Below are 24,680 nucleotides of genomic sequence, written 5' to 3' on the forward strand. Positions count from 1 at the left end.
CTCAGCAAAAAATAAAAATAAAAAGATTTACAAAAATGCTTTATGTGAACCTCATTTGAGCCTTATTACAACCTTAAGAGGTAAATACTCTAATTTCGCTGATAAGGATAGATTTGGAGAGTTTAAATGATGTACCATGATCACAGAGCATCGTGAATTTGGAGGCAAAATTTGTACACAGGTCTTAAGAGTACAAGATGTTTATGATGCCAGACCGCCTACATGTCCAAAATTGAGCTGCTTTCTCTTTAAAACTCCTGCCTCTGACCTTACAATTTCTAGACACTGCTATTCACTCATGCTTTTGTATTTGAAACTTTGGTGTTATTTTTGAATTTTATTTCTCTTTTTTCCTCAAATCCAGTTAACCAAGTCTTCTTGATTTTGCCTTCACATGATGTGTTGCTTTTATTCTCACTATCACATGCTTTCGTAATTGACTGTGAGACTTGTTACAGTAGCCTTCTCATCTGTCCTTCACCTCTACTTTTTATCTCCACCAGTTTATTCTTCTTACTTTTGAATAATTCAGCTTCCATGAACTGCCCATTTCACTCATCTACTTAATATCTTTAAATGGTTCCTTAACTTATATGGAGTAAAAGTTTGAATACTTTAGTTTGGAATTCAAGACTTTCTATGAGTGCTGTCTATTAGCTATATTTTTTTTTCTCTAAAAGAAAATTTAGAACTTAACAAACACTAAATAAAGGGAGCATTTCCATATACGTTATAGAAGAATAGGGAGGGATCATACATGAAATTGCAAATCTCTGTTTATGGAGGGCTTACTTTTCTTTTCAGTATGTGATAATTTCACCATGAAATTTTCAAAGTTTTTCTCCTTGTCTACCTTTCTTCTGTTCTCTTATTTAATTTTTAAAAACTTTGTTTAGAATCCCTATCCTTACCCTCTCTTCTTCCCATCTCTTCCCTTACTGGGAAAAAAATAAAACAAAAAAAAAAATCTGCTAATAAATATATACAGTCAAGTAAAACATTATCTGTATCCATGTAGCTATGACTGTGTCCTTCTGCATACTGAGGCCATTACCTTAAGAATGCTTCATCACTGGCACTGTGGAATTATGATTGGTTGTCACATGATCAAAGTTCATAAGTCTCTCTCCAGGTTGTTTTCTTTTTTCTTTTCTTTTCTTTTTCTTTTTTTCTGCTGAGGTATTTGGGGTTGTCCAGGATCACACAGCTAGGAAGTGTTAAGTGTCTGAGACCAGTTTTGAACTCAGGTCTCTGACCCTGACTTTAGGGTCTGACCCTTATGACCCTGACTTCAGGGCTGGTACTCTTTCTACTGTGCTACCTAGCTACCCTACTGCTTTTTTTTTTTAAATAAAGCTTTTTATTTTTAAAACAACTGCATAGTCTTCAATATTCATCCTTGCAAAACTTTGTGTTCCAAATTTTTTCTCCCTCCCTTCCTCCCATTTCTTCTATACATATTTCCACAATTATCGTGCTGCATAGAAAAAGCAGATCAAAAATGAAAAAAATGAGAAAGAAAACAAAATGCAAGCAAAAAATAACCAAAAAAAGTGAAAATATTATATTATGATACACAGTCAGTCCCCATAATCCTCTCTCTGAGTGCAGATAGCTCTCTCTATTACATTTCTTTTCTTTTTGTAAGGCAGTCAGGGTTAAGTGACTTGCCCAGGGTCATACAACTAGTAAGTATCAAATATCTGAGACCAGATTTGAACTCAGGTCCTTGTATTTCTGGGGCTGGTGCCACTCTCAGTTGTTTTTCTTGACATTATCCACTATCTATCTCCCCAAGTTATTGTGAAGAAAGGGCTATGTAAATCTTAAAATAGTATTTGATTTTTGTTATTAATATTTTTCTATCCATATTTCAAACTATTTGTCTATATATATATACTGTTCTTTCCTAATAAGACTTCTTATTTTATAATTTTCCCTAAGTTTGGAATTCCCTCCCCATCATGATCCCTACCTTTATCAAATGCAGAAAGGCAGAAATAGTAAATACTTCCTTTTCAGATCACAATGCAATAAAATTATATTCAACAAAGGGACAGAGAAAGGTAGACTAAAAACCAACTGGAAATCAAATAATCTAATCCAGAAAAATGAGTGGGTCAAACAACAATTCACAGAAACAATCCATAATTTTATCCAAGAAAATGACAATAAGACAACATACCAAAACTTATGGGATGCAGCTAACACAGTTCTTAGGGGAAATTTTATGAATTCTGAATAGCTACATGAATAAAATAGAGAAAGAGATCAATGAATTGGGCATGCAACTAAAAATGCTATAAAAAAAAATTAAAACCCCCCAATACCAAATTAGAAACTGAAACTCAAAGGAAACTGAAACTCAAAGGAAAGATTTAATAAGACTGGAACTAAGAAAATTATTGAACTAATAGATAAAACTGAGAGTTGATTTTATGAAAAAAACAACAAAATAGATGAACCTTCATTTAATTTGATTAGAAAAAAGGAAAAAAATCACCAGCATCAAAAATGAGAAGGATGAATTTACTACCAATGAAAAAGAAATTAAAGCAATAATTAGGAGCTATTTTGTCCTTCTTTATGGCAACAACTCTGACAATCTAACCAAAATGGATGAATATTTACAAAAATATAAGTTGTCCAGATTAACAGAATAAGAAATAAATTATTTAAATAATCCCATTTTTGAAAAAGAAATTTAAAAAGCCATTAAGGAACTGTCTAAAGAAAAAATCTCCTGGACCTTGATTTCACAAATGAATTCTATCAAATATTTAAAGAACAATTAATTCCAATACTATGTAAACTTTTGGAAAAATAGTAAAGAAGGAGTACTGCCAAGTTCCTTCTATGACACAAATATGGCATTGATACCTAAAGCAGGAAGAGCTAAAACGAAGAAAATTACAGACCAATCTCCCTAATGAATATTGATATAAAATTTTAGATAAAATATTAGCAAAGAGATTACAGCAGCTTATCAGCAGGATAATACACTATGACCAAGTAAAATTTATGCCAGGGATGCAGAGCTAGTTCAATATCGGGAAAACTATTAAATCACTATATCAAAACTAAATCAACAGAAATTATAAGATAATTTCAATAGATAGAAAAAAAGCTTTTGACAAAATACAGCACCCATTCCTATTAAAAACACTAGAGAACATAGAGATAAAGGGAGCTTTCCTTAAAATAAAGCATTTAGCCACTAGCAAGCATTGTTTGTAATAGAGAGAAGCTGGATGCATTCCCAATACGATCAGGGATGAAACAAGGACACCCATTATCACCACTATTATTCAGTATTGTACTAGAAATGTTGGTTTTAGCAATAAGAAAAGAAAAAGAAATTAAAGGAAATAGAATAGACAATGAAGAGATAAAACTATCACTCTTTGCAGATGATATACTTAGAGAATCCTAGAAAATTATCTAAAAACTTACTCGAAACAATTCACAGCTTTAGCAAAATTGCAGGATATAAAATAAAACCACACCAATCATCAGCATTTCTATATATTACTGACAAAGTCTGTCAGCAAGAGATAGAGAAATTCTGCAATCCCTACCTTTAGGGAGTGTCACATCTGTTAGAATGGATATGACTTAAAGAGCTTGTTAAATTCCTTCCCATCTCAACTCAGCTGTAACCTGCTTCCTCTAGGAAGCTTTTTCTGGTTCCTCAAAATGATTATGATCTTTCTTTCCCCAGACTTTTATTCAGTTTCAGATTTTTTTTCCTCCCAGGAAACTTGTATTAAGCTCACTCTGTCAGGTAAAGGTGTTATGCTGGGGATACAAATGCAGAAATAAATGCACATCTTTGCCTTCAGGAAGCTAACATGCCACTGTAGAAAGACTGTGCCATACAAATGGGTGTTGTATAAAATAAGGAGTGCTAGGAGTCAAAGGACAGAGTATCTAAAAAAAATTAAGGAGGAAAGTGAGCATGCTTTCAGTTGCAGGGGATCAGTAAAGGTGTCCCAAGTGAGATGGTGCCAGAACTGAACTTTGAAGGAAATTAAAGCTTCTGAAGGGGAGAATTGAAGAGAAAATGCATTCTACATTATGTAGCCTCTAGTAATACATAGAGATAGATGATGAAATGCTAAGATTAGGGAACAACTACTTAGGGATAGGTTATATAGTATAGGGGTAGATATTTAAAGGGAAGGAATGTGAAATAAATCTGAACAGGGTAGATTGGAGTCAGATTTTGAAGGACTTACATTCTAGGTTAAAGAATTTGTATTTTATCTTAGAGGCAATATGGAACCACAAAGGATTTTTTTTTTTTTTTTTTTTTTTTTTTTTTTAGCAGCAATGACATGGTCAAATCCATTCCTTAGGAAGTTAATTTTGGCAATAATGGGAAGGATGGATTATGATAGTAGAGACTGGAGAGACTCAAGGCAATGAGAGCAATTAGAAGCTTATTATATTACTTCAGATGAGAGGTGATAAGGGCCTTAAAATAGTAATAAAGTGGTTATGAGAGAAACAGATGGTTTTGAAGGATAATGTGGAAGTAGAATGCAAACTTGGCAATGACCTGGATGTCAGATGGGGCTAGTGAAGGAAGAATGAAGGATAACTTGAGAAGTTTCAAGTCTATATGACTAAGAGAATATAGTGTCATTAACAGAAATGGAAGTTGGGAGAAGGACAGGTTTTCTCAGAAAGTATGTTTTAGATATAGTCAAATTTAAGGCTTTGGCAGAATATAGTCAAGTGAAGATTTCTAGTAGGCAGTTGGAGACAGGTTGTGAGACATAAGTTCAGGAAAGAGATGAGAGCTGGAGCTATAAATCTGGAAGCAATCTATAGAAAGAGGATACTTGAGTCTATGGGAGCAAATGAGAAAAAGAGGGCAGAGAAATAAGGGAAGAGGTCTACAGACAAGAGTTTGAGGATATTTAGGGGATAGGAAATGATGATGATTCAGCAAGGGAGATGAGAAAATGAACAGTCAGATGGAAGAAAATTATGAGAAATTGGTGCTGCAGAAGCCAGGTGAGGAAAAAGTTGGGAATGTTGAACACCACACAAAGGTCAGAGGAGGTAGCAATTATGAGATCTTACCTTTGTGGGAGTAGTTTTTTTTTTTTTTTTAAATTACTTTTTATTGACAGAACCCATGCCAGGGTAATTTTTTACAACATTATCCCTTGCACTCACTTCTGTTCCAATTTTTCCCCTCTGTGGGAGTAGTTTTTGAGAGTGGTGGGTTAGAAATGGATTATACAAAGAGTTTTAAAAGTGAGTGGATGGGGTGGGGGTGGGAGAGTAGAAATAGCCAATAGAGACTCTTCCTATGAGTTGAGCTGCGAAAGGAAGAGAGAGTTTAGAAGTAAGGGCTTGGGGGAAAAGTACTTTTGTATCATAGTTACAGTGTTTGTGTATATCTATAGATTTTGTGGTTATTAACTCTGTGGGGGCAGGAATTGTGCCTTATCTAAATTTTTTTAATCTTCCCCAGAGACTATCACAACATTCTACATGTATAACAAGTACTTAATAATGTTTGTGAAAATGAATATATTCTTTTTGGTATGAATTAATAGTTCATGACATTTATTGGAAGATAGACATACTTTATTCCTCATCAAAAGTAGAATCATATTTTCACAGATTTTAGTGCAGAGATTCTTGAACTTTCTTAAATTTTTTTTTATCTTCCCTAGAGAATATCACAACATTCTACATGTATAGCAAGTACTTAATAACATTTGTGAAAATGAATATATTCTTTTTGGTATGAATTAATAATTCATAAAATTTAATTGGAAGATAGACATTTTATTCCTCATCAAAAGCAGAATCAGATTATCTCAGATTCTAATAGAGATTCTCAAACTTTCTTATTTCAAGATGGCTTAGTGTCCAAGTAATTTTTTTTTAACCTAACAGTTCTGTTTATTAGGTCCAAACAACTTATATATCCTAACAACTTAGTAGCCATTTGAAAAAAAGTACACATAATTTGAAAGAAAAAATAATTGTTTTATTTTGTTTTTAAATCAAAATTATGTACTAATGCAATATGTATGCCTATTGAGCACTGCATAGCTTCTCAAAGCGGAGAATCAGACTAGACATTGCCACCTTCATTTCTTATTCTGCATTGTTTTGTGTGTGCAGAACTTGCTTTTTTTTTTTTAATCATAGCACCCAACAAAAAGAAAACCAAGATTCAACAAAGATATGTCAACAAGAAAATCTGAGAAATTACTTACATAACAGAAAGTACAAGTAAACAAAAACATGTCTCAGACATTTGAGAACAGAACCTGTAAGAATATAGTGGGACTTAATATTGAAATCATGCATTGCCTCAGGCCTGAGTCTCCTACAGAGACAAATGTTAATTTGTTATGTTTGTCTTGAAAATTTAAAGTATCCCATGATGCCCTGAAGTTCTAGTGAATGGATTTGTGGTAACAGCATGACTGGGGCCAGAGAGATGGTTCAAGAATCCTTTGTCCCACCAGCATAATGGGCAAAAAAAAAAAAAGAATTTCACTAATGTAATTTCTCTTCTGTCACTTCTTCCATAAATTGGCATCCCAAATAAATATTTTTGGGCTCTACCATGGTTCCTTTTTGGTGAAAACAGATGAATCTTTTTATTGTTCTGCTAACTAACTGTTACATTAATCTTCCGCAGACCAAACTCTATACCTTGCCGGCCAGTCATGCCTCCAGAGTGTATGAGATGCTGGTCAATCACATTCAGCTGCATTATAAACACATGTATAGGCTTCCAATAGCCAGCAGCATCAGGCTTAAGGTATGAATTGATCTCTTGGAGTTAGCAGTGGAGTCCTAATGGGGGACTGAAAGCCTTAGATGAATTAGAAAATGTGTGACACCCAATTTTGTAGCAAACAAAGCAAACCACAAAAATGGTTAAGTGTTCAAAGATGCAAGTCCTGTTTAGGACCTGTAATGTGGAGTAGAGGAAAGTTTCAAATGGTTTTCTCCTCCATGTGCCTTTCCTACTAATTGCTGTTTGCTGTCACCAATCCCATAACTAAAACTACATATAGAAGGTGATTGCAGAGCATATTCTTCATCAGCCTGGGAATGTTTCTGGTATATTTGTTGCACCTGGCAGCTGATTCTCATTGTGGCAGAGAGAGTGAATCTGGAGGAGAGGAGATCTCTGGGGTGTGCAGTCCTCAGCTTGTAATGGCTGGGTTTTTGTTTTTTAGTAGGTCATTGCTGAGGCTCTGTCAGTCAAGGGAGGGTAGGAAAGGAAACTATAATCAAAGGCTTTCCAAGTTTCTCTAGTCATGAAGCATCCCTCCCTGTGATGGGTGCTGGCATGTTTGGAAGTACTGGTCAGCATGACAGAAGCTGCCAGCCTGTTTTGAGGAAGGACCCCTTGAATCCTCTGTTGCTGAGAGACAGGGGTTCTACTGACTAGTAACAGAATATGATAGCTCTCCTTTCTGGCTGGAATTGCCTTCTGTCATCTGGAGAGGAGGTTCCTTCATTGATTGAGCCAAGCACTTACTTGTGCACCTTCCATATGTGGTTTGTCCTTTGAGCTGTGTCCATTGAGCCTGGAATTAGGCAGAATGTGACCCCTTTTGCTCTTGTGTTTTTGAATATTGGTTTTATCTGAATTGTCAATCTGTTCTTTTCCAGGCCTTTGATTTCTTGCTGCTGCTCCGAGCTGATTCACTCCATCGCCTTGGCCTTCCCAATAAAGATGGTGTTGTGAGATTTAGTCCCTATTGCCTCTGTGACAACATGTATGTTTCTCAACTTGTTGTCTTTCCATCAACTGCTACATTTATCTATCTTCCCAAATTGATGACTAGATTAATGCTTTGCTCTATAAGGGACATATGGGTAGAGTAGATATCCTATGCTAAGGGATTAAATTCTTGAAATGATGGCCCTTCAAGGTAGCTATAAGATTAAGGCTCTGAATCTTCCAGTCTTTTTCTTCTTTTGTTAGATGGATAGCTAGCACTGGTGTTAATTATGCCAAACTGGGTTGCGACCCCATATGGAGTCTTGTAACTGAATGTGGGCTGATTTGAGTGTTGTGCAGTTATGATTTATTATCTGTAAGTGTTTGATTTTTTTATCTATTTTATATACTTGTGTACTCCGGGTTGTGTAAAAATTTCTTGGGCTAAAGGGAGTTTCAAGTGGAAGAAGTTTAAGAAGCCCTGAGTTATATAAATCTTATACTAGCAGTAGCCATCTGAGGGAGTTGCATTTATTCCTGTAAGATCACTGACAGGAGTCCTCCAGGGTGACTAGCCAGGAAGGAGACCATAGCATCTTTGTTATTTAGTGAGCTTGTGTGTTTCTGTTTCCTCCTCTTTTTGCTTCGGGTCTCCCTTAGAGAACCTGAGAGAGGCTCTGAGAAGAAGGCCAGTGGCGGTACTCTGTCTCCACCCACAGGGCCTGCCAGCATTGCTGCACAGGGTGCATCTGTCCGCTTGGGCTATTTGCCCTATTCTCGGTTCTTTGGGGTGCTACTTCAGTGTTTGAAGCAGGTAAGCAATTGTTCCTTTTACCTTTGAACTTAGCTTTTCTTAGTTAAGGAAGCAATTGAAAGTAAGTGTGGTCCATAATTCAAACTGTTAAAAATAGGACTAGTACCCTTAAAATAGCTCCCTTGTGGTTGAAAGTGACCTGGATATATTGTCTTCAGAGTTCTTTTCTTGGCTGTTAACTGTACAGGATTAAACTGTACAGAACTGACTGACTTGACATTACTGAAGAGTTTTCCCAAGACAGCTTTGATATTCCAAAGCCCAACCATTGTGACTGGAATCTGTGATTCCTTGTGACAGATTTGCTGCTTAATTCATATGCATGGGGATGTACAGCTTCAGAAAGAGTTGTTTAGAAGTAGTGATGGCTAGGGAAAGTATCATAATAAAATTTTACCAGGTACTAGTTTCTAATTATTTTGCTGTTTCTGATGGATACAGAGTGGCTAAATGTGGCCTTGGTTCTACAAGGCATATAGTAGGTACGTTGTTAAGTGGTGCCGGGGATACAGCACTGGGAGTGAAGTCAGAAAGATTTGTGTCACCTCTGCCTGCCTCAGTTTTTTTCAGCTGTAAAATGCATACAAAAAATAAGCAAATCGAGTATAAATAGATGTAAAAATGTGTAAATATATAAAAAATTAAAAAAGTTGTAAAAAATATCTTTGAGAGTTGTTGTGAAGATCAAATGAGATAATAATTGTAAAGCACTTAGCCCAAACCCTGGCACAATGTGGACACTTTATAAATGTTATCTGTTTATGGTTATTATTATTTTTGTTGTTGTTATCTCCTGCTAAAAAACTAGCTTTTACTTGTTCTTGATTGATACTGCTGCCAAAGCAGTACCTGGAAAAAATTTGGGTTTGGTGCCCCATTGTGGATCAGGGGAGGAAGAAGGGCTGGAGAGAGGATGGTATGTGTTGCAGGAGCAAAGGGCTTAAGAGCCTACGGTCTCATTTGGCATCACAGCCATGCAAGGGGAGCCTTACTTATTTGCCACCTAGGTAGAAGCAGGAATACTAAGTGCAGGCAGAGTAGGCGGAAATCAGAAAAGGCTTTTCACTAATTTAATAAGGAGCTTTTTGTTAATAGCCTGGTTTCTCCCACCTGGTCCCATCTTTTCTTCTGAAGCCTGCTTTGGATGTGAAGGTACTTTTCAGGAAGCCTTTTCTTTCTTTCAGTAACATATCATTGCATAGAATCACAGAGACTGAGAGCAGAAGCCTTGCTCTCAGTCCTACTCACTGGGAGACCAGGAAAGAGCAGTGTAGGTGGTTTTTAAGTTTAGGCCTTTGAATGGAACCTGACTTGATGATATATGTTACATCTTTGCAGAGATTTCATAAATCCAGCATTAACTGACTCTTCCTCTCTCTTCTCTAGGAGACCGACTGGAAAGTATTGAAATTGGTTCTTAGTAAGCTGCCTGAGTCCCTCCGATATAAAGTTCTCATTTTCACTTCTTCTTGCAATGTAGATCAGCTCTCCTCTGCTCTCTGCTCAATGGTAATGTTTCCCATTTCAAATATCTGTAAGCTTTTTTAGGGTCTCCTGATGGAAAAAAGGTCTGTATTGGAGGGGGACAGGTTGATGTAGATGACTTTCTCTCTTCAGCAGGGAGAATCTGAACTCTAGAAGGCAGGCAGCACCAGACAGTGAACCAGACCAGAACCTTTTTTCATTAATAGGCTCCTGTTTGCTTTGAACCTTGTTCATCAAGTACCTTCACAGGCAGTCAGAATAGCGAAGAAATCAGCATATTTAGCCTAGAGATATGTATAGCTGTTGTTGAGGAAAAAGAAACATGGTCCCTGTCTCCTAAGTATTTGTAGGACTGTCATGTGAAAGACGGATTAGATTTTTTCCCCTTTTAGCCCCACAGGCCAACACAAGAATTGTCAAGGGGATGCTACAGATAAACAGATTTAGGCTTTGAGAAAAACTTACTAACAATTAGAGCTGTTCAAAAATAAAACAGGTTGTCTTTAGAGTTAGTGAGTGGCCTGTTCCTAGAAATCTTTAAGGAGGTGATACTTGCCAAGCTGTGGCATAGAGGAAATTCAAGCTTCAGATAAATATTGGATTAGATGACCTTAGATTTCTCTTCCAGTTCTAGAACCATGAGTCAGAAGCCTAAACCCGACTTGACTCCCAATTGATCTGCCTTACAGAGTGATTGAAGAATTGTTTGAAAGCAAATTAGCAACTTTCTTTTTCAAGCTCTCTGTTCTTTCTGGCACTCTTTGCTTCTGGGTTGATTTTGGCAGTTTGGTAGAACATATGCTATAACTGACATCTTCTTCCATTCCTTAAAGGGAGTTCGTGCCTTGCTAGAGCCTAATAGTATTGGAACATTGCAGCTGTTGGCGAGAAAAAACTTTATTCTAGGGCTCTGATTCTTCTCATGCCTTAAAATACAGCTGCTCTCCCCTCCCCAGCTTATCCACCCCTGAAATCTGTGCCATTGGTCTTTTGGCACGATTGGGGTGCACTAACCAGCACATGTCTTCTGTTAGCTTTCAGATAAAAAGACTCCTGAACGACTCTGTGGTACTCCTGATGGCTTCTCTCGAACAGACTTACACTTGGCAGTGGTTCCAGTGCTGACAGCATTGATTTCTTACCATAATTATCTGGATAAAACTAAACAGGTACAAAATGGAAGGGAGTTTGCAGGAGAGAAGTGGTTTAATATCAGAGTCCCTTGAATGACAGCTTAGTTAAATGAACCCCCAAGTTCTTCCCTCTGCCACCTTTCCCCCCACTTGTTCCCATTAGATGCTAGAAAGTGCCGCCTTTGCTTCAGATGGACCTGACCCTCCTAGCCATCCTCTTGTAGAGCCTGAAACTGTTAAAATTAAGAACTTTTAGAAAGGTGTATTGTGTCCTCCCTCTTTGTGTTTCAAATCAATAACTCTTCAATGTCCTTTCAGCGGGAGATGGTGTATTGCCTGGAGCATGGCCTCATTTACCGGTGTGCTAATCAATGTGTTGTGGCACTGTCAGTATGCAGTGTAGAAATGCCAGATGTCATCATCAAAGCATTGCCAGTCCTGATTGTAAAGCTCACCCACATTTCTGCAACAGCCAACATGGCTATCCCACTCTTGGAATTCCTTTCCAGTAAGTGGCCTAAGTAACAAGACAGAATGAACATGTTCCCAATGCTGTCTTTAGTCTTGCATTCATTAGAATTGTGAAAGAAGCCTTTTTAGGTATGTTGTGGGCTCAGATGGTATAGTTGACCTTAGAATTTTTAAGATTGTCTGTTGTGTACCTCCAATTCCTACCTGTGCTCTCTTGAACTAGAACAGCCTTTCCCACTTAAACTTCACATAGTATTTTATGCTTTTCTGATATATTGCTTATAGACAATTGTGTGTTGAAATTATCTGCATTTGTGCATTGTTTCCCTGCCAGACTGTAAGCCTTATGAGGGCAGGGAAAATTTCTCTAACTTGAGGTCTTTTCTAGCACAGAGCTCTCTATATTCTATTTGATGCTTTTTAAATGTTTGTTGAATGACTTTAGAATACTTTGAACTTCCTTGGCCTAGAGTACTTTGGTGACTTTTGAAGACTGGCCTGAGAGGGCACAAGTATGCAGATGTGTGTGCAGTTTGTAAATGTGTGTGCGCTTCAGTACATGCTATTTCTATGTATGCCCCGACACATCCTCCCATTACCAGCAGCTTCCAGCCAGCCAAGGCTTTGTGATTCTCATTTGATAAATAAAGGCCCAAATTTCCTGACTCCTTTTTTCCCCTGTCATGTTTCAGCTTTAGCCAGATTGCCTCATCTCTACAGGAATTTTGCTGCCGAGCAGTATGCAAGTGTGTTTGCCATCTCCCTGCCATACACAAACCCTTCCAAGTAAGTTACTTGCTATGCTTGCTATAGTCTGTGAGGTGCGTCCGAGGTTTTTCCTTTGAAAATAGCATATCTCAGTATATACAGATGGAAGACCCACCTTAATGTTGGAACAAATGATTTGCCAAAATTTGCTCATTTACAGCTTATATCTTTAGGGACTGGTTATAACCTTTATATTTCTAGTTTGCTTTTGGAAGTTCTAAATGCTTTTTATTTTTGGTTGCTAAGAATAGCCTCCAGTTCTTTCCTTTCCTTCTTCTTTTCTTAGATTCAATCAGTATATCGTATGTCTGGCTCATCACGTTATAGCCATGTGGTTCATCAGATGTCGCTTGCCCTTTCGAAAAGACTTTGTTCCCTACATCACCAAGGTACAGCTATTTCCCAGTCCCCAAGTATGTGGGGCCCTGAGGACCAGGATGGTCTTCCACGCCTGAACAGCCCACAGAGTATAGCTAAGAGATTGCTAGAGATGGGAGAGTGGTACTTGAGAAGAGTGGGTGTTCCAAGGCCCATGGGCATGGATGGAACCATAATTTCACGAACTAGATTGAAGTATTTTGATGGTTTTCTCTAGTGTTCAGCTTCCCGGAGCCCACATTCCCCTTATTTGCACTGAGGGGCCGGAGTGCCATTGAGTGTGTTTTAATTAATCTGGTTTATCAGGCTAAATTGCCTTCATTATAGAGTTCATAGCCTACAAGTGTATTTAAAAATTTCAGTTAATGACTGAAAATAGAGACATGCATCAAGCTATATAGCTGCTTGAGAGGAGCAGTCCTTATTAATGAACAATTCCTCAGGTGTTAAAGTTATTCTCTCATTTAATAGGGTTTACGCTCCAATGTTCTTCTGTCTTTTGATGACACCCCTGAAAAGGATAGCTTCAGAGCTCGGAGTACAAGCCTTAACGAGAGGCCCAAAAGGTAAAAGAGTCTCTCTCAGGGGAACATATGTGGTTAGGAGGAGTAGGGGAGGCTGTTGCGTGATCTGGTCTTATCCTCTGTGTAGATTGAGAGGACCAAAGGGGTAACTTTGCGTCTCATTATGTGTTTAGTAGCCTGAAAATAGTCATAATGTAAGTTGCCTGCATTGTATATAGAGATGCAGAAAGTGTTTGACTGAAAGCAATCTCCTGTGTGTGAGACACTGAAGCTTCTGAGAAGATGGCTGATGCAGTACTCAGGAACATGTGCCGATATGGGATGCCTTGTATGTTATTGTGTCCTTGCAGGCCTTATGGAGCCACAGAGTTTAAAGGCCCACAATTTGAGCTGACATATCACCTCTGCTTTTCTAAAGCTTAGATGACACTGCCTAAGGCACATCATAAAAGGGCCCCATTAGAAATCGCTCTGATGACTTCTCCTCTAAGACTTCCATTGCCTGAGTGTCGGGGCAGTGGAGACTGTTTGACTTGCCAAGGTTAGCATAAGCAGAATGCCGTCCTGCCCTTCCTCAGTAATATAGGTGGCCCAGAGCAAGGAAGAGCTATAGGAGTGGGGATTGCCTTCCTTTTCCCAAGTCAAAGAAGGTCTAGATTGAACCTTTTGGTTTCTGTGGAGCTGTGTCCTGCCTTGGAATGTGTCTGGAAAGGGGCCAGCTGGCCAGTCCCCCCGGCGCTCTCTGACCTGACTGTCTGTTCCACCTCTAACTAGGGAACATGCTCTCCTTTGTCATCAAAGCTCTTCTCCCCTGTCCAGATTGGCAAAGAGGCTTCGGCCGGTCCTTTTAGTTCTTGTTTGCATTTCATTTGACATTCCCCTCCTCCTCCCCTCTGCCTCCCCTCTCTGCCCCAAGCTTTTTTTTTGCCCTTCTTAGGTTGGAATACTGCATTTTGAAGTATGACCAGGTTACTTTGGCGTAAACTTGGGAAAATTCTCCAGAAGCCTTGAAGCTTGGAGAGGGGAGTGGGCCTCATAATGACCCGATGGGCAGCCAAGGTAGCTCATTTTCAGTCACCTTGTGTCCCTGCCTAGGAACTGGTCTCTTTTTTCCCTCTAAGTTCCATCTGGGCCTAATGAGCCTTCACCTCCAATATGTCCCTACATTAGTGTGTCAGCATTTCTCCTCTTCATGGTAAGGAGTCTGGGCCTTCAGAGCCTTTCGGATTCCAAGGTTCAGTCCTGAGTCTTAAAATGTTCCCTGGTCAGTGCAGTGTCGTATTCCATCGCTCATTCTGACCCATGCCTGTTTAATTTGTACTAACGTCATTTGTTTTTATGCCATGTGTTCAATCTTTTGTGTTTTCTTGGTCATGTTACAAAATGTATTTTATGCCTTTGTATTTTTCCCTTTTTTTGCAATAACTTTCCTTTTGGCACGTTTCTTTGTTTTGTTGGCCTCACCCTCGGGGATATCCCCATCTTGACCCTGTGAACTGTGACCTTTCAACTTCATTCCTCCAATGGTTCCTTCCCTTCCTGTGAGCTGTGCAATCATCATTCTTTGGGGCTTGGTGCTTCCTCACCTAGTAGTTTAAGGATAGCCAAACCCCCCAAGCAAGGCTTGAATAACTCTCCTCCCGTGAAGGAATTCAAAGAGAGCTCTGCAGTTGATGCCTTCCGGTCCCGCAGCATCAGTGTGTCTGAACATGTGGTTCGCAGGTAGTGGTGCTTTCATAGGGAGGGGGGCGCACACTCTGGAGCTTGGCCATTGCAAAGTGTTGCGGCTGGGTGGGGGGAGTGGTGCATGGGGGCTTCTTGCATGTCTTCGTAGAAGGTAGAGACTTGAAGTCTCCTGGAACTAGTTCTGGAGAATCCAGAAGGGTTGCTCACAGAGTGCGTGGTTGGGTGTGGTCTAGCCTATAGGCCATTGGGGCTTTACCAGCAAGAATGCCCCCCCTCCCTTTGCAGAGGAGAGCCTGACAGTGAAGGATAAAAAGGTTGCATTCTGTTACAAACACTTATAACATGAGCTGGGCACAGGGGCAGGATCCTTGGGAAGGATCCCGGGGAAGTGGAAGCTGAAGAGCTTTCCCTTTGAGAGAGCCAGGGGTCTGGGCAGAAGCTTCTCCAAAGTGGATTTCCCCAGAGGGAGAATTATCATTTAGTATTTTCAACTAATGGAGAGCTTGTTCAATGAAGTGGGGTTCTCTTGATTCTTTGCCCTTTGCCCTTTGCCCTCAATGTCAGGTCCTCTGAATCTTCTTTTTAAAAAGGTCTACATTATATATCGCCTAGCAGGAAATAGTAGTGGTGTTGTTTTAGCTGTGCATGTGTGTGCATGTGTGTGCGCGTGCGTGTGTATGCGTGTGCATATGCACATCCTTGGGAGAAGTCAAAATGACTAACATTTTCTGTACTTGGGCTTTATCCAGGCTTGTTCTTTCCCTGCCATTGTCTTTCTGTGTCAGAGACATGGCTAAAAACTCTTACTCAGAGGGAGATTAGCAAGTAGGATGTCCAGAAAGTTTTCTCCAAAGGATTTCCATAATAGAAAGTGCCTGGATTTGTACAATAAGAACAGAGCCGCCCCCCTCTATCTCCTCTGGAAAATGTCCCTTCAGAGTTGCAGGAATGCCTACTACCTTGACCTGGGATTGGAACCTCTATTACAAATGGTTAGGATGTCTTATATTCTCTTATTCTTCCTTGCCACTGTTGTCCCCACCGCCTCCCCCCAGCCCATTCCATCTGAATGAGATGTTGGTGTGGCTTAAGTGTGCCTTCTCTCCTCCCGCCTCCCTACAATTAAAAGCAATAATAAGTCGTATTTCTATAGCATCTTAAGATTTACTATGCATTTCCCTCATAAAACCCCTGTGAAGAAGGCAGTACAAATAGCATTAGCCTCAGTTTACAGAAAAGGAAATTGAGGCTCAGAGAGATGAAGGGGCCTGTCCAGAATGACAAGGTAATCAGTGTTTAAATGAGATCCAAACTCACTTCTTCTGACTCCCAAGGACCAATATTCTTTCCACTGTGCTGCAAAAGAGCATGAAGTGGTTGAAATGAAACATGTCCAGTGACCTACTATGCATTTTCATTTCTTTTCTAAGAAATTCTTTTTCTGATTGCAGGATTTGTTTTAAGGGCCTTGGGATTTTCCTTTCTAATAGTCAAAGCCTTAAAAGCTGGTTTTTGAATCATGGATATTTGAGTCAAATAAGATATTGTTTCACTTCTGAGGGAATAGGCCCCTGTATAGGAACTAAATCTGAATGTGAATGGGTGCTGCCTGTAGCCTGATCTGTGTCAGTGTCTTCAGCACTGGCATGGGGAAGGCAAGATTGCTTATGTCAATCAAACACTGGTTTTGTGTGCAGAATGCAATCTTTTGTTAATGAATGTATTCCAGAGTTCTGATTCTTGTGCATGACTAAACCTCTTTCTGCAATTAAAACAATCATCAAACTTTAACAATGTGCTTCACTGAGATTTGACACCCTGCCTCACATCTCTCCTAAAGTCTGTCATCCAGCTTGGGTCCCTGGGCATTCCAAGATCAGCCTTCTCCTTTATTCTCTGGGATGATGCAGTCGGTGCTAACTTGCAAAAATGGGGCCAATCAGAGAATGTGCCCTGTGGTTTGGCTCTTTATGGGCTTGGCCAGAGGGCCCTCCCCCCCCAAGCCCATGCATGCATTACAGCTTTAAGCCAGGTGGCAGGCAGTGTGTCATGGTGTGCCCTTGCCCTCCTGACTTAGTTTCCATGGTTCTCCTTTTCAGCAGGATACAGACGTCCATCACTAGCTCTAGTTTGGGCTCTGCAGATGAGAATTCAATGGCTCAGGCTGATGATAATCTAAAAAACCTTCACCTGGAACTCACAGAAACTTGCTTGGATATGATGGCCAGATATGTCTTTTCCAATTTCACAGCTGTACCCAAAAGGTAGAAACCAACAAATAGTCTGGCAGAAGTCAGGATTTAAATTATTTGCCTTCAGACTGGGAAATGAGTGTGAACTCTTTGCATTTTTGTTTTTCTTCCCAGGGTATTTTTACCTTCTGAATCCAATTCTTCCTGTGCAACAAGAAAACTATTCGGTTTTGCACACATATATTGTATCTAAGATATACTATAACATATTTAACATGTATAAGATTGCTTGCCATCTGGGGGAGGGGATGGAGGGAGGGAGGGGAAAAGTCAGAACAGAAGTGAGTGCAAGGGATAATGTTGTAAAAAATTACCCAGGCATGGGTTCTGTCAATAAAAAGTTATTAAAAAATAAATAAATAAATTATTTGCCTTCAGAGTGAAAACTAAATCTAGCTGTGCAACACTACTCCAGCCTTTACCTCCCATTTCCCCTGTGAGAAATCAGAGACAGGAATACATATGTCATTGTTTTTGCTTAATTGGTTATTCAGACTTTCACCTCAATCCATTTTTCAATAAACGTTTTTCAGAGCAGAATGCTTATAAGCTTGTCCCTGTGGCATTACCTAGATGACTTTGCCCAGGTGTCACAGAGACTTGTAGTAGTTGGAGGCTCAACCCTGGCTGAAACAAGCCTTTATGAACCTCGGAATTGGGAGGGATTTCAGAGACCCACACATACTATAATCCCTTGATTCTATTTATTATATAACCAACAAATATTTATGGAGTGGGCTATTTTCTGTTAGCCCCAAAATACCAATCTGAGCTTCTCTCTGAAAGAGTGTAAGAAATATTTTTCCGTACCTTCTGGGTTTTTGTCTTTACAGGTCTCCTGTGGGAGAATTTCTTCTTGCTGGAGGGAGAACCAAAACCTGGTTGGTTGGAAACAAGTTAATCACTGTAACAACAAGTGTTGGGACTGGGACCAGATCCCTGCTAGGCCTGGATTCTGGGGAGCTGCAGAATACTGAAGCAAGGTAACTTGAAAAGCACTGTTTTTTCTTTCACTTTCTTCTTAACCCTTGGCAATGTAGTTTCTGACCTCATAATTCAACTGAACTGCTCTCTCCAAAGTTACCAATGATTTCTTAAATCATTGTATCTAATGATCTTTTTCTTATCCTTCTTGACCTCTTAATGGCCTTTTTATATTGCTTTCTCTTCTCTCTAGGTTTAATAGCACTGCTCTCTCCTGGTTCTTCTGCTTGTCACCCTGTTTCTCAACCTCCTTTACTGAATCTTCACCTAGGTCATATATGCTGGGTATTTCCCCAGGCTCTCTCTTGGGACTTCTTCTCTTTTCTCTCTATACCATTTTACCTGATGATCTCATCAGCTCTTATGGAGTTAAACTGTTATCTCTTTGCAGATTATTCTCAGATCTTTTTTTTGTCTATCTAACCTCTCTTCTGACCTCCAGCCAAGCAACTCCATCTACTTCTTAGATATCTAAAATTAAGTGATTCAGTTCGGTATGTACAAAACATTATCTTTCCTCCCAAACTCTTCCCTCTTGCTGTGAAGGAAAAGTTACCTCAACTTGTAACCTAGGTGTCAACCTCACCTCCTCACTCTCTGTCGCTATCCTTTCCCCAATATCCAATCTGTTGCCAAGGCCTATCGATTTCACCCCATGCCTAAATTATCACACTAGCCTACTGGTGGATCTGCTAACCTCAAGTCTCTCCTACTCCAGCCCATTCTCCTTCATTCAGCTATTAAAGGGGTCCTAAAGCCCAGGTTCCTATGTCTGTCTCACTCACACATTCACACACACGCACACAATCTCTGTCTCTCACATATTCTCTGTTTGTCTCTCTATGTCTCTCATCTCTTTCTGTCCCTGTCTCTTCTTTTTTTAGTCCACTCCAGTGGCTTCTTACTACCTACTGAGTAGTTAGGAGGATAATTTTCTAAAAGATGATTGATTTTGAAATGCCCTGTGTTGGTTTATTATGGAGCTAGGCACATAATCATCAAGATAAGTAGAGCTACAAGGCAATGAGCGAGGAGATCCCAAGAAATCTTAATCAGGTAGCAGAAGGTTGATTCTAGAATCAATTATAAAGTCCTGTTTTTCACTAGTAAGACCCCCTTAACTTAGTTTCTTCCTATCTTTCTCATCTTCTTACACATTTCACAGATTCTGCTGTTCAGTGACACTGACCATCTGGCAGTTTGTGGCATTTGACATTTCATCTCCTGACTGAAGGTGTTTTCACTGGTCATGTCCCATACCTAGAACTTATTCCTTCTTCATTTCAACCTCTGCATTTTTATGATTTTCTTCAAATCTCAGCTAAAGTCACACCTTTTACAGGAACCCTTTTCTAGTCCTCTTTAATCTTAGTTTTCTCCCTTCAAGATTCTCTCCAGTTTACCCTGTACATATCTATTTGCATGTTTCTTACTCACTTAGACTGTGAACTCCTTAAGAGCAGCAACTATTTTTTGCCTTTCCTTGTATCCCCAGTACTTTGAATAATGCCTGGCACATAGTGGGTCCTTAATAAATGCTTGCTGATTGACCGACTTATCTGCTCTCTACCTAGTTTCCACCTTGTTTTATCCTTGATGCCCAACGTGTGTGTTGTTTGTGTGTTTCTCAGCACAGATCCCAATTTGCAAGTGAGACAGACAAAGGAAGCACCAGCCAAGTTAGAGTCCCAGGCTGGCCAGCAAGTTTGCCGGGGATCTCGAGACCGTGTTCGGTCTATGTCAGGTAAGCCAACTTTTTTTCTTCCTTTCTTTCCTGGTTTATGTGATTTCAGAGCCCAGTTCTTCCCTAAAGATGGGTCTGCAGGGCCGACTGTGATAAAGATGGATAAAGAAGTGGGAGATGACTATAAGGGCTGTCTTAACCCCACTATGTTCTGTGCCTGACACTCCTGGTGCTTCCTAGGAAATCATTCCTCTGATTTTACTGTCTCTGAAATGAAGACAGGACCCTCCAACTTGTGTCTCATGCATTTTAAATACATTGTTGATGTATGTACCAGCCTGTGTTCGCCATCTTCCAGTTTTAAAAGTCTTTGGTTCATTTTTTTATTATGATGTTTCCTTAGAAATTCTTTGGCAGAAAGAACCTTAGATGAAATTATAATCTTATCTGTAAAGCATCTCTCTCTCTCTCTCTCTCTCTCTCTCTTTCTCTCTCTCTCTGGTAATTTGAAAAGTAAACCTTTAGGTAGGGCCTGTGTTTGCAAATGCTCCTTTTTTTCCTGGAAGCCGCACAACTCCTTTCATTTTTTAGTCTCGGGTTTCCTGACCCTGTCTATGGAAATGATAGCCAGCAGAGAAAATAGGCCATCTTGGAGAGAAAGGCCCCTCTCCTTTTCTCCCTGTTTTAATTTGATGTCCCTTGAGTAGCAAGAGCATGAGGGCAGTGGGATCTTGTTGCTTGTCTGCATAGCTATGGCTAATAGATTTAATGCTGTGTATTCCCTGATGCAGCTTGGCAAATTGGCAGCACACAGTGGTTGGCTGCATTCATTTCTTGACACGTATCATAGGTTTTTTTTCTTCTTTCTATTACCAGGAGGCCATGCTCTCCGGGGCAATACCTTGGACACTTCAACCTCCCACTTCCCAAGCAGTCCTGTTTCTCCAGGGTTACAGAGTACACCCACTGCTCGTACAGAGAAGGCTTCAGCCAGTGCCCAGACCCCTTTACAGAAGGGAAAGACCAATCTGGCTGCCTATGTGCCCCTCCTCACTCAGGGCTGGGCTGAGATCCTGGTCCGGAGGCCTACAGGTATTCAATTGTCCTTGATAAAAGTATAGCTTCCCGGTTTATCCACACATTAGCAGGTACTTCCCTCTTCGTTTGCTTAAAACTTAGCAGCTAAAACAGAGCTGCTAGGATCTCAGACTGTTTTCATCTTCTCGAGTAGTTAGGAGGATAATTTTCTAAAAGATGATTGATTTTGGAATGCCCTGTGTTGGTTTATTATGGAGCTAGGCACATAATCATCGAGATACATAGAGCTATAAGGTAATGAGTGAGGAGATCTCAAGAAACCTTAGTCAGGTAGCAAAAGGTTTGGATGGTTGATTTGGCATCTTTCAGGCACCAGCCTTAGGCCTGAGCTTTTTCAGTGCCCAGAATATTTCGAACAGTGGACTAACTGGAAAGATACTTACCATGGGCCTGATGCCTGGTGGTCTTGTTTGTGTTTGGGGTTCCAGCCCCAAGGGGCTTCACGAATGTGCCAATTAGTACACTTTCACAGCACTCAGGCCAGAACAAAAAAGCAGTTGCTGTGCTGAGACTGAGGTGGATGAGAGTCTTGAGGATTTTCCTTTTGGGACCCCAGATCTTACTACTCACTTTGGCTGCTGCCCACAAACCTCTCACTTTCTTTTCTTTAAAAGGAGCAGACTATCTGTGCCCTGGCCAGTAATGGCTTAGTTGTGACCAGGAGCTGATTACTTTTTAAAATTATGAGCTAGACGAAATAGAGGAAATTGTGAAATGATTTTTGATTTTGGTAGTTACTTTAGGGACTACTTAACATGAAAAATGCCTAAATTAACTGAAGACAGCTTAGATGGTTTTACTTGATAATAATTTGTGGGGGACAGAGGAGGGAGATTTAGGAGGAAGAGCCTTAGAGACAGAGCTGTCAGACCTGGGACTGAAATGCTGTGTGACCCTGAGCAAGTTATTTCACTTAGTAGCTGAGCCTCGGTTTCCCCATCTGTAAATTGATTGGGGTTTTAATCCAGTTATCTCTTATCTTTGAAATACTGTGACTCTTTAATAGATACTTGCTGACCAAATTCAGACCACTGGGTGGTATGTAGTTATAGGGACATTATGACCCTTTCTGCTTTTTAAAAGACAGTGCTTCTTCCTAGGGAATACCAGCTGGCTGATGAGCTTAGAAAACCCTCTAAGTCCATTCTCTTCAGATATCAACAACATGCCCCTACAGGAGCTATCGAATGCATTAATGGCAGCTGAACGTTTTAAGGAGCACCGGGAGACAGCACTGTATAAGTCCTTGTCAGTGCCATCCTCTAGTCTCACCACAGGGACAGACAAGCCTTCTCTCCTACAGCGTTCCAATACAGGTGAGAAAGGGCCTTGGCTAGGTCTTGTGGGCAGAATCAGAGGGGAGAGTAGCATGGGAGTGCCTGTTGGAGCTATTGCAGGGCAGTCTTTCTCATGGACCTGCTACTTCTCTTTGAGATCACGTGGCACATTGATTGAATGTCTTGCCTTAGTGCTTCACAGAAAAGATCACCAGCTTGAAGCAAGTCCCAAGGAAGAGACTAGGTGGGTGGAGGTTATCCAAAGGTGTTTGCGTCTGAGGATAGTGTTTGCCTCCTTTTATTTTTAGTTGTTGACTCTTGCCCCACCTAGTGCTCAGGTTTTGTTTGGAAATTTTTGTCAAAACCTGCTCTGGCAGATTACTGTGTTGTGGGAATCCCCTGAAGTTTGCTTTAGTTCTGTGTTCTTCAGGAAAGGGAGAAGGGACCCGGTTAGTGCTTACCTCTCACCACAATTCAAGCTATCAGGAGTGTTCTCATTTCCAGTCTCCAGTCTTCATTTTCCTTCCATGGAGTAGAGCCTGGCCTAAAAGGGCTTGACTTCCGAAAAAGCTGCACTTGCCAAGACAATATCAGATGGATGAGCTTGTAGGCTGCCCCTTATCAGAATTTCCATTTTTTGCTGAAGGCTGTGGGCTTGCAAAAGGAAGAGTAATAGTTGTGAAGTAGAAGTAGGTAGAAATTTGTTAAGTCTGACCAAAGCCCAGCATGCCCTCCTTTGAGTTCATCCCCTGGGAAATGGGCATTGGCCACATTGGTCCCAGGCACATGGTGAGAGGTGGAGGGAGTCCTGCACCCAGCCAGCTGAGGACCGGTTTGCTGCCTGCTTTGGAAGGTTTTGGAGTATAGTAAATGTGAGCTTTCTGTAAAGATGAACCTCTGCTTTCTGTTGTATAATCATTTTAGCAAGGCTCTCCTGAAATTTGTCTTTGAAAATACAAATACAGTGGGATTTGTACTCTCAGTTATTTAGGGAAATAAAGGGGTGGTCAGAGACCCAAAAGACTGGCTTAACAATAACCAAACCATAGCAGTCTCCATCAGTGAGACCACACGTGGCCTTCCTTCCTCCTGATCAGTGTGTTGGGGTGGCTGAGGGTCCCCGCAAATAGCTCACTATGGCTGACTTTGGTTTGGACTTAAGGGTTCTTGGTTATTGTAATTTCTCTGCTGTGGTGTGTGTGTGTGTAACTATGTGTGTTTGTATTTGTGTGATCGTGAGCATGCATGTGCGTGTGTGTGTCTGGGGGGGGTGAATGGGTAGTCTTTCCTTCCTCTTTTATGTAGCTGCTCACGTGGTTCCCTTTGCAGTGGCCTCTTTCTCTTCCATGTACCAGTCCAGTTGTCAAGGAAAGTTGCATAGGAGCGTTTCCTGGGCAGGTATATTTCTATCTCTTTAAGGAAACAAGTATTTGCCATAGAAGAACACCTGATTCATTAGACACTATTTCCCTCATATTATCACCCTCCCTTTCATGTTTCTTGTTTGTACTTGGTCTCATGATTCTCAGTGAATGGGATCTTGACTAGCATGAAGAAGTCCATGCCAGAAACAATATTTGCGATTGTTAGCCACTCGGAAGTAGTTCTTCAGCTGAGCTCCATTCCTGAAATGGAAAGAGACAGCCCTCTTTTTCCTGGCCCTTTGTCTGACTCCTTAGGGCAGTGGTCCGGCTTCTGGCTTAGTAGATGTGAATGACAGTAGCCAGTTACTTGCCATTACTCCTCTGTTGAAAGAGCAAAGACCGCTATCTTCTTTGCCCTGGAAGCACAGCAGACCCTGTCTCCTCTCAGTTGGTGGAAACACCTTTCTGGTCATTTACAAGATAATTTGGCGGTAGGGAATAAAGCACCCCAAATCAAATTGGCCTTCATTTGGCTTTTATCAAATTTTTGCACCATGAATAAAGGCAGATGAAGTAAAGAATCTTATGATTCTGTTCCCCCCACGGGTGATGAGCAGCTCTTGTAGCTCCCTCTGGTGGCCTGTCTCAGTCATCCTGGGAAGAGTGCATGGGTGGTAGTCCCCAGATCAGCTGCCATTCCATGTCGTGGCTGTCATGGGATGGCCTTGGCTCTGTGTTCCCATGCAACTTCCTCCTGGCTTGGGGTGTTTACTTGTCTCCATGGCACTGTGACCCCCATGGCTATAGAGAAACTTCAGCTGTCCTGGAAAGATCCTGGGCCAGTTCGGAAAGCTCAGTGACCGAGGCCCTGTGCAATGGGTTCTGGCTTGGACAGCTAACCAGATCAGCACGTTTCTTAGAAGGCCTGTGTGTGCAGCGCTAACTCCTTACTTGCTTCTGTTAAATAACTGCTCCTGGGAGCTGGAATCCATTCAGAAAAAAACCTGCTTCAGCAACTTTCTGCTGATTTTTTTTTTAATGTGCTCAA

General features: G+C 40.6%; 1 protein-coding gene across 8 annotated transcripts in view; it reads left to right on the forward strand.

Moving 5' to 3' along the window:
- The window catches only part of TSC2 (TSC complex subunit 2), a 59,750-nt gene that overhangs the window by 25,090 nt on the left and 9,980 nt on the right, over window positions 1-24,680 (forward strand). For 2 of the 8 annotated variants that reach the window (XM_051969494.1, XM_051969493.1), the window contains exons 17-32: window positions 6,677-6,799; window positions 7,663-7,769; window positions 8,375-8,528; window positions 9,915-10,037; window positions 11,048-11,182; window positions 11,465-11,654; window positions 12,310-12,403; window positions 12,672-12,774; window positions 13,235-13,329; window positions 14,878-15,009; window positions 17,073-17,237; window positions 18,059-18,208; window positions 19,841-19,953; window positions 20,770-20,985; window positions 22,092-22,307; window positions 23,598-23,666. In XM_051969494.1, coding sequence (XP_051825454.1) covers window positions 6,677-6,799; window positions 7,663-7,769; window positions 8,375-8,528; window positions 9,915-10,037; window positions 11,048-11,182; window positions 11,465-11,654; window positions 12,310-12,403; window positions 12,672-12,774; window positions 13,235-13,329; window positions 14,878-15,009; window positions 17,073-17,237; window positions 18,059-18,208; window positions 19,841-19,953; window positions 20,770-20,985; window positions 22,092-22,307; window positions 23,598-23,666 — 2,185 coding nt within the window. The remainder of the gene's footprint in view (window positions 1-6,676; window positions 6,800-7,662; window positions 7,770-8,374; window positions 8,529-9,914; window positions 10,038-11,047; window positions 11,183-11,464; window positions 11,655-12,309; window positions 12,404-12,671; window positions 12,775-13,234; window positions 13,330-14,877; window positions 15,010-17,072; window positions 17,238-18,058; window positions 18,209-19,840; window positions 19,954-20,769; window positions 20,986-22,091; window positions 22,308-23,597; window positions 23,667-24,680) is intronic. The other 6 variants (XM_051969496.1, XM_051969495.1, XM_051969497.1 and 3 more) reach the window with 6 other exon arrangements.

The sequence above is a fragment of the Antechinus flavipes genome, chromosome 1 (genome assembly GCF_016432865.1).
Source record: "Antechinus flavipes isolate AdamAnt ecotype Samford, QLD, Australia chromosome 1, AdamAnt_v2, whole genome shotgun sequence".
In the NCBI taxonomy this organism is placed as follows: Eukaryota; Metazoa; Chordata; class Mammalia; order Dasyuromorphia; family Dasyuridae; genus Antechinus; species Antechinus flavipes.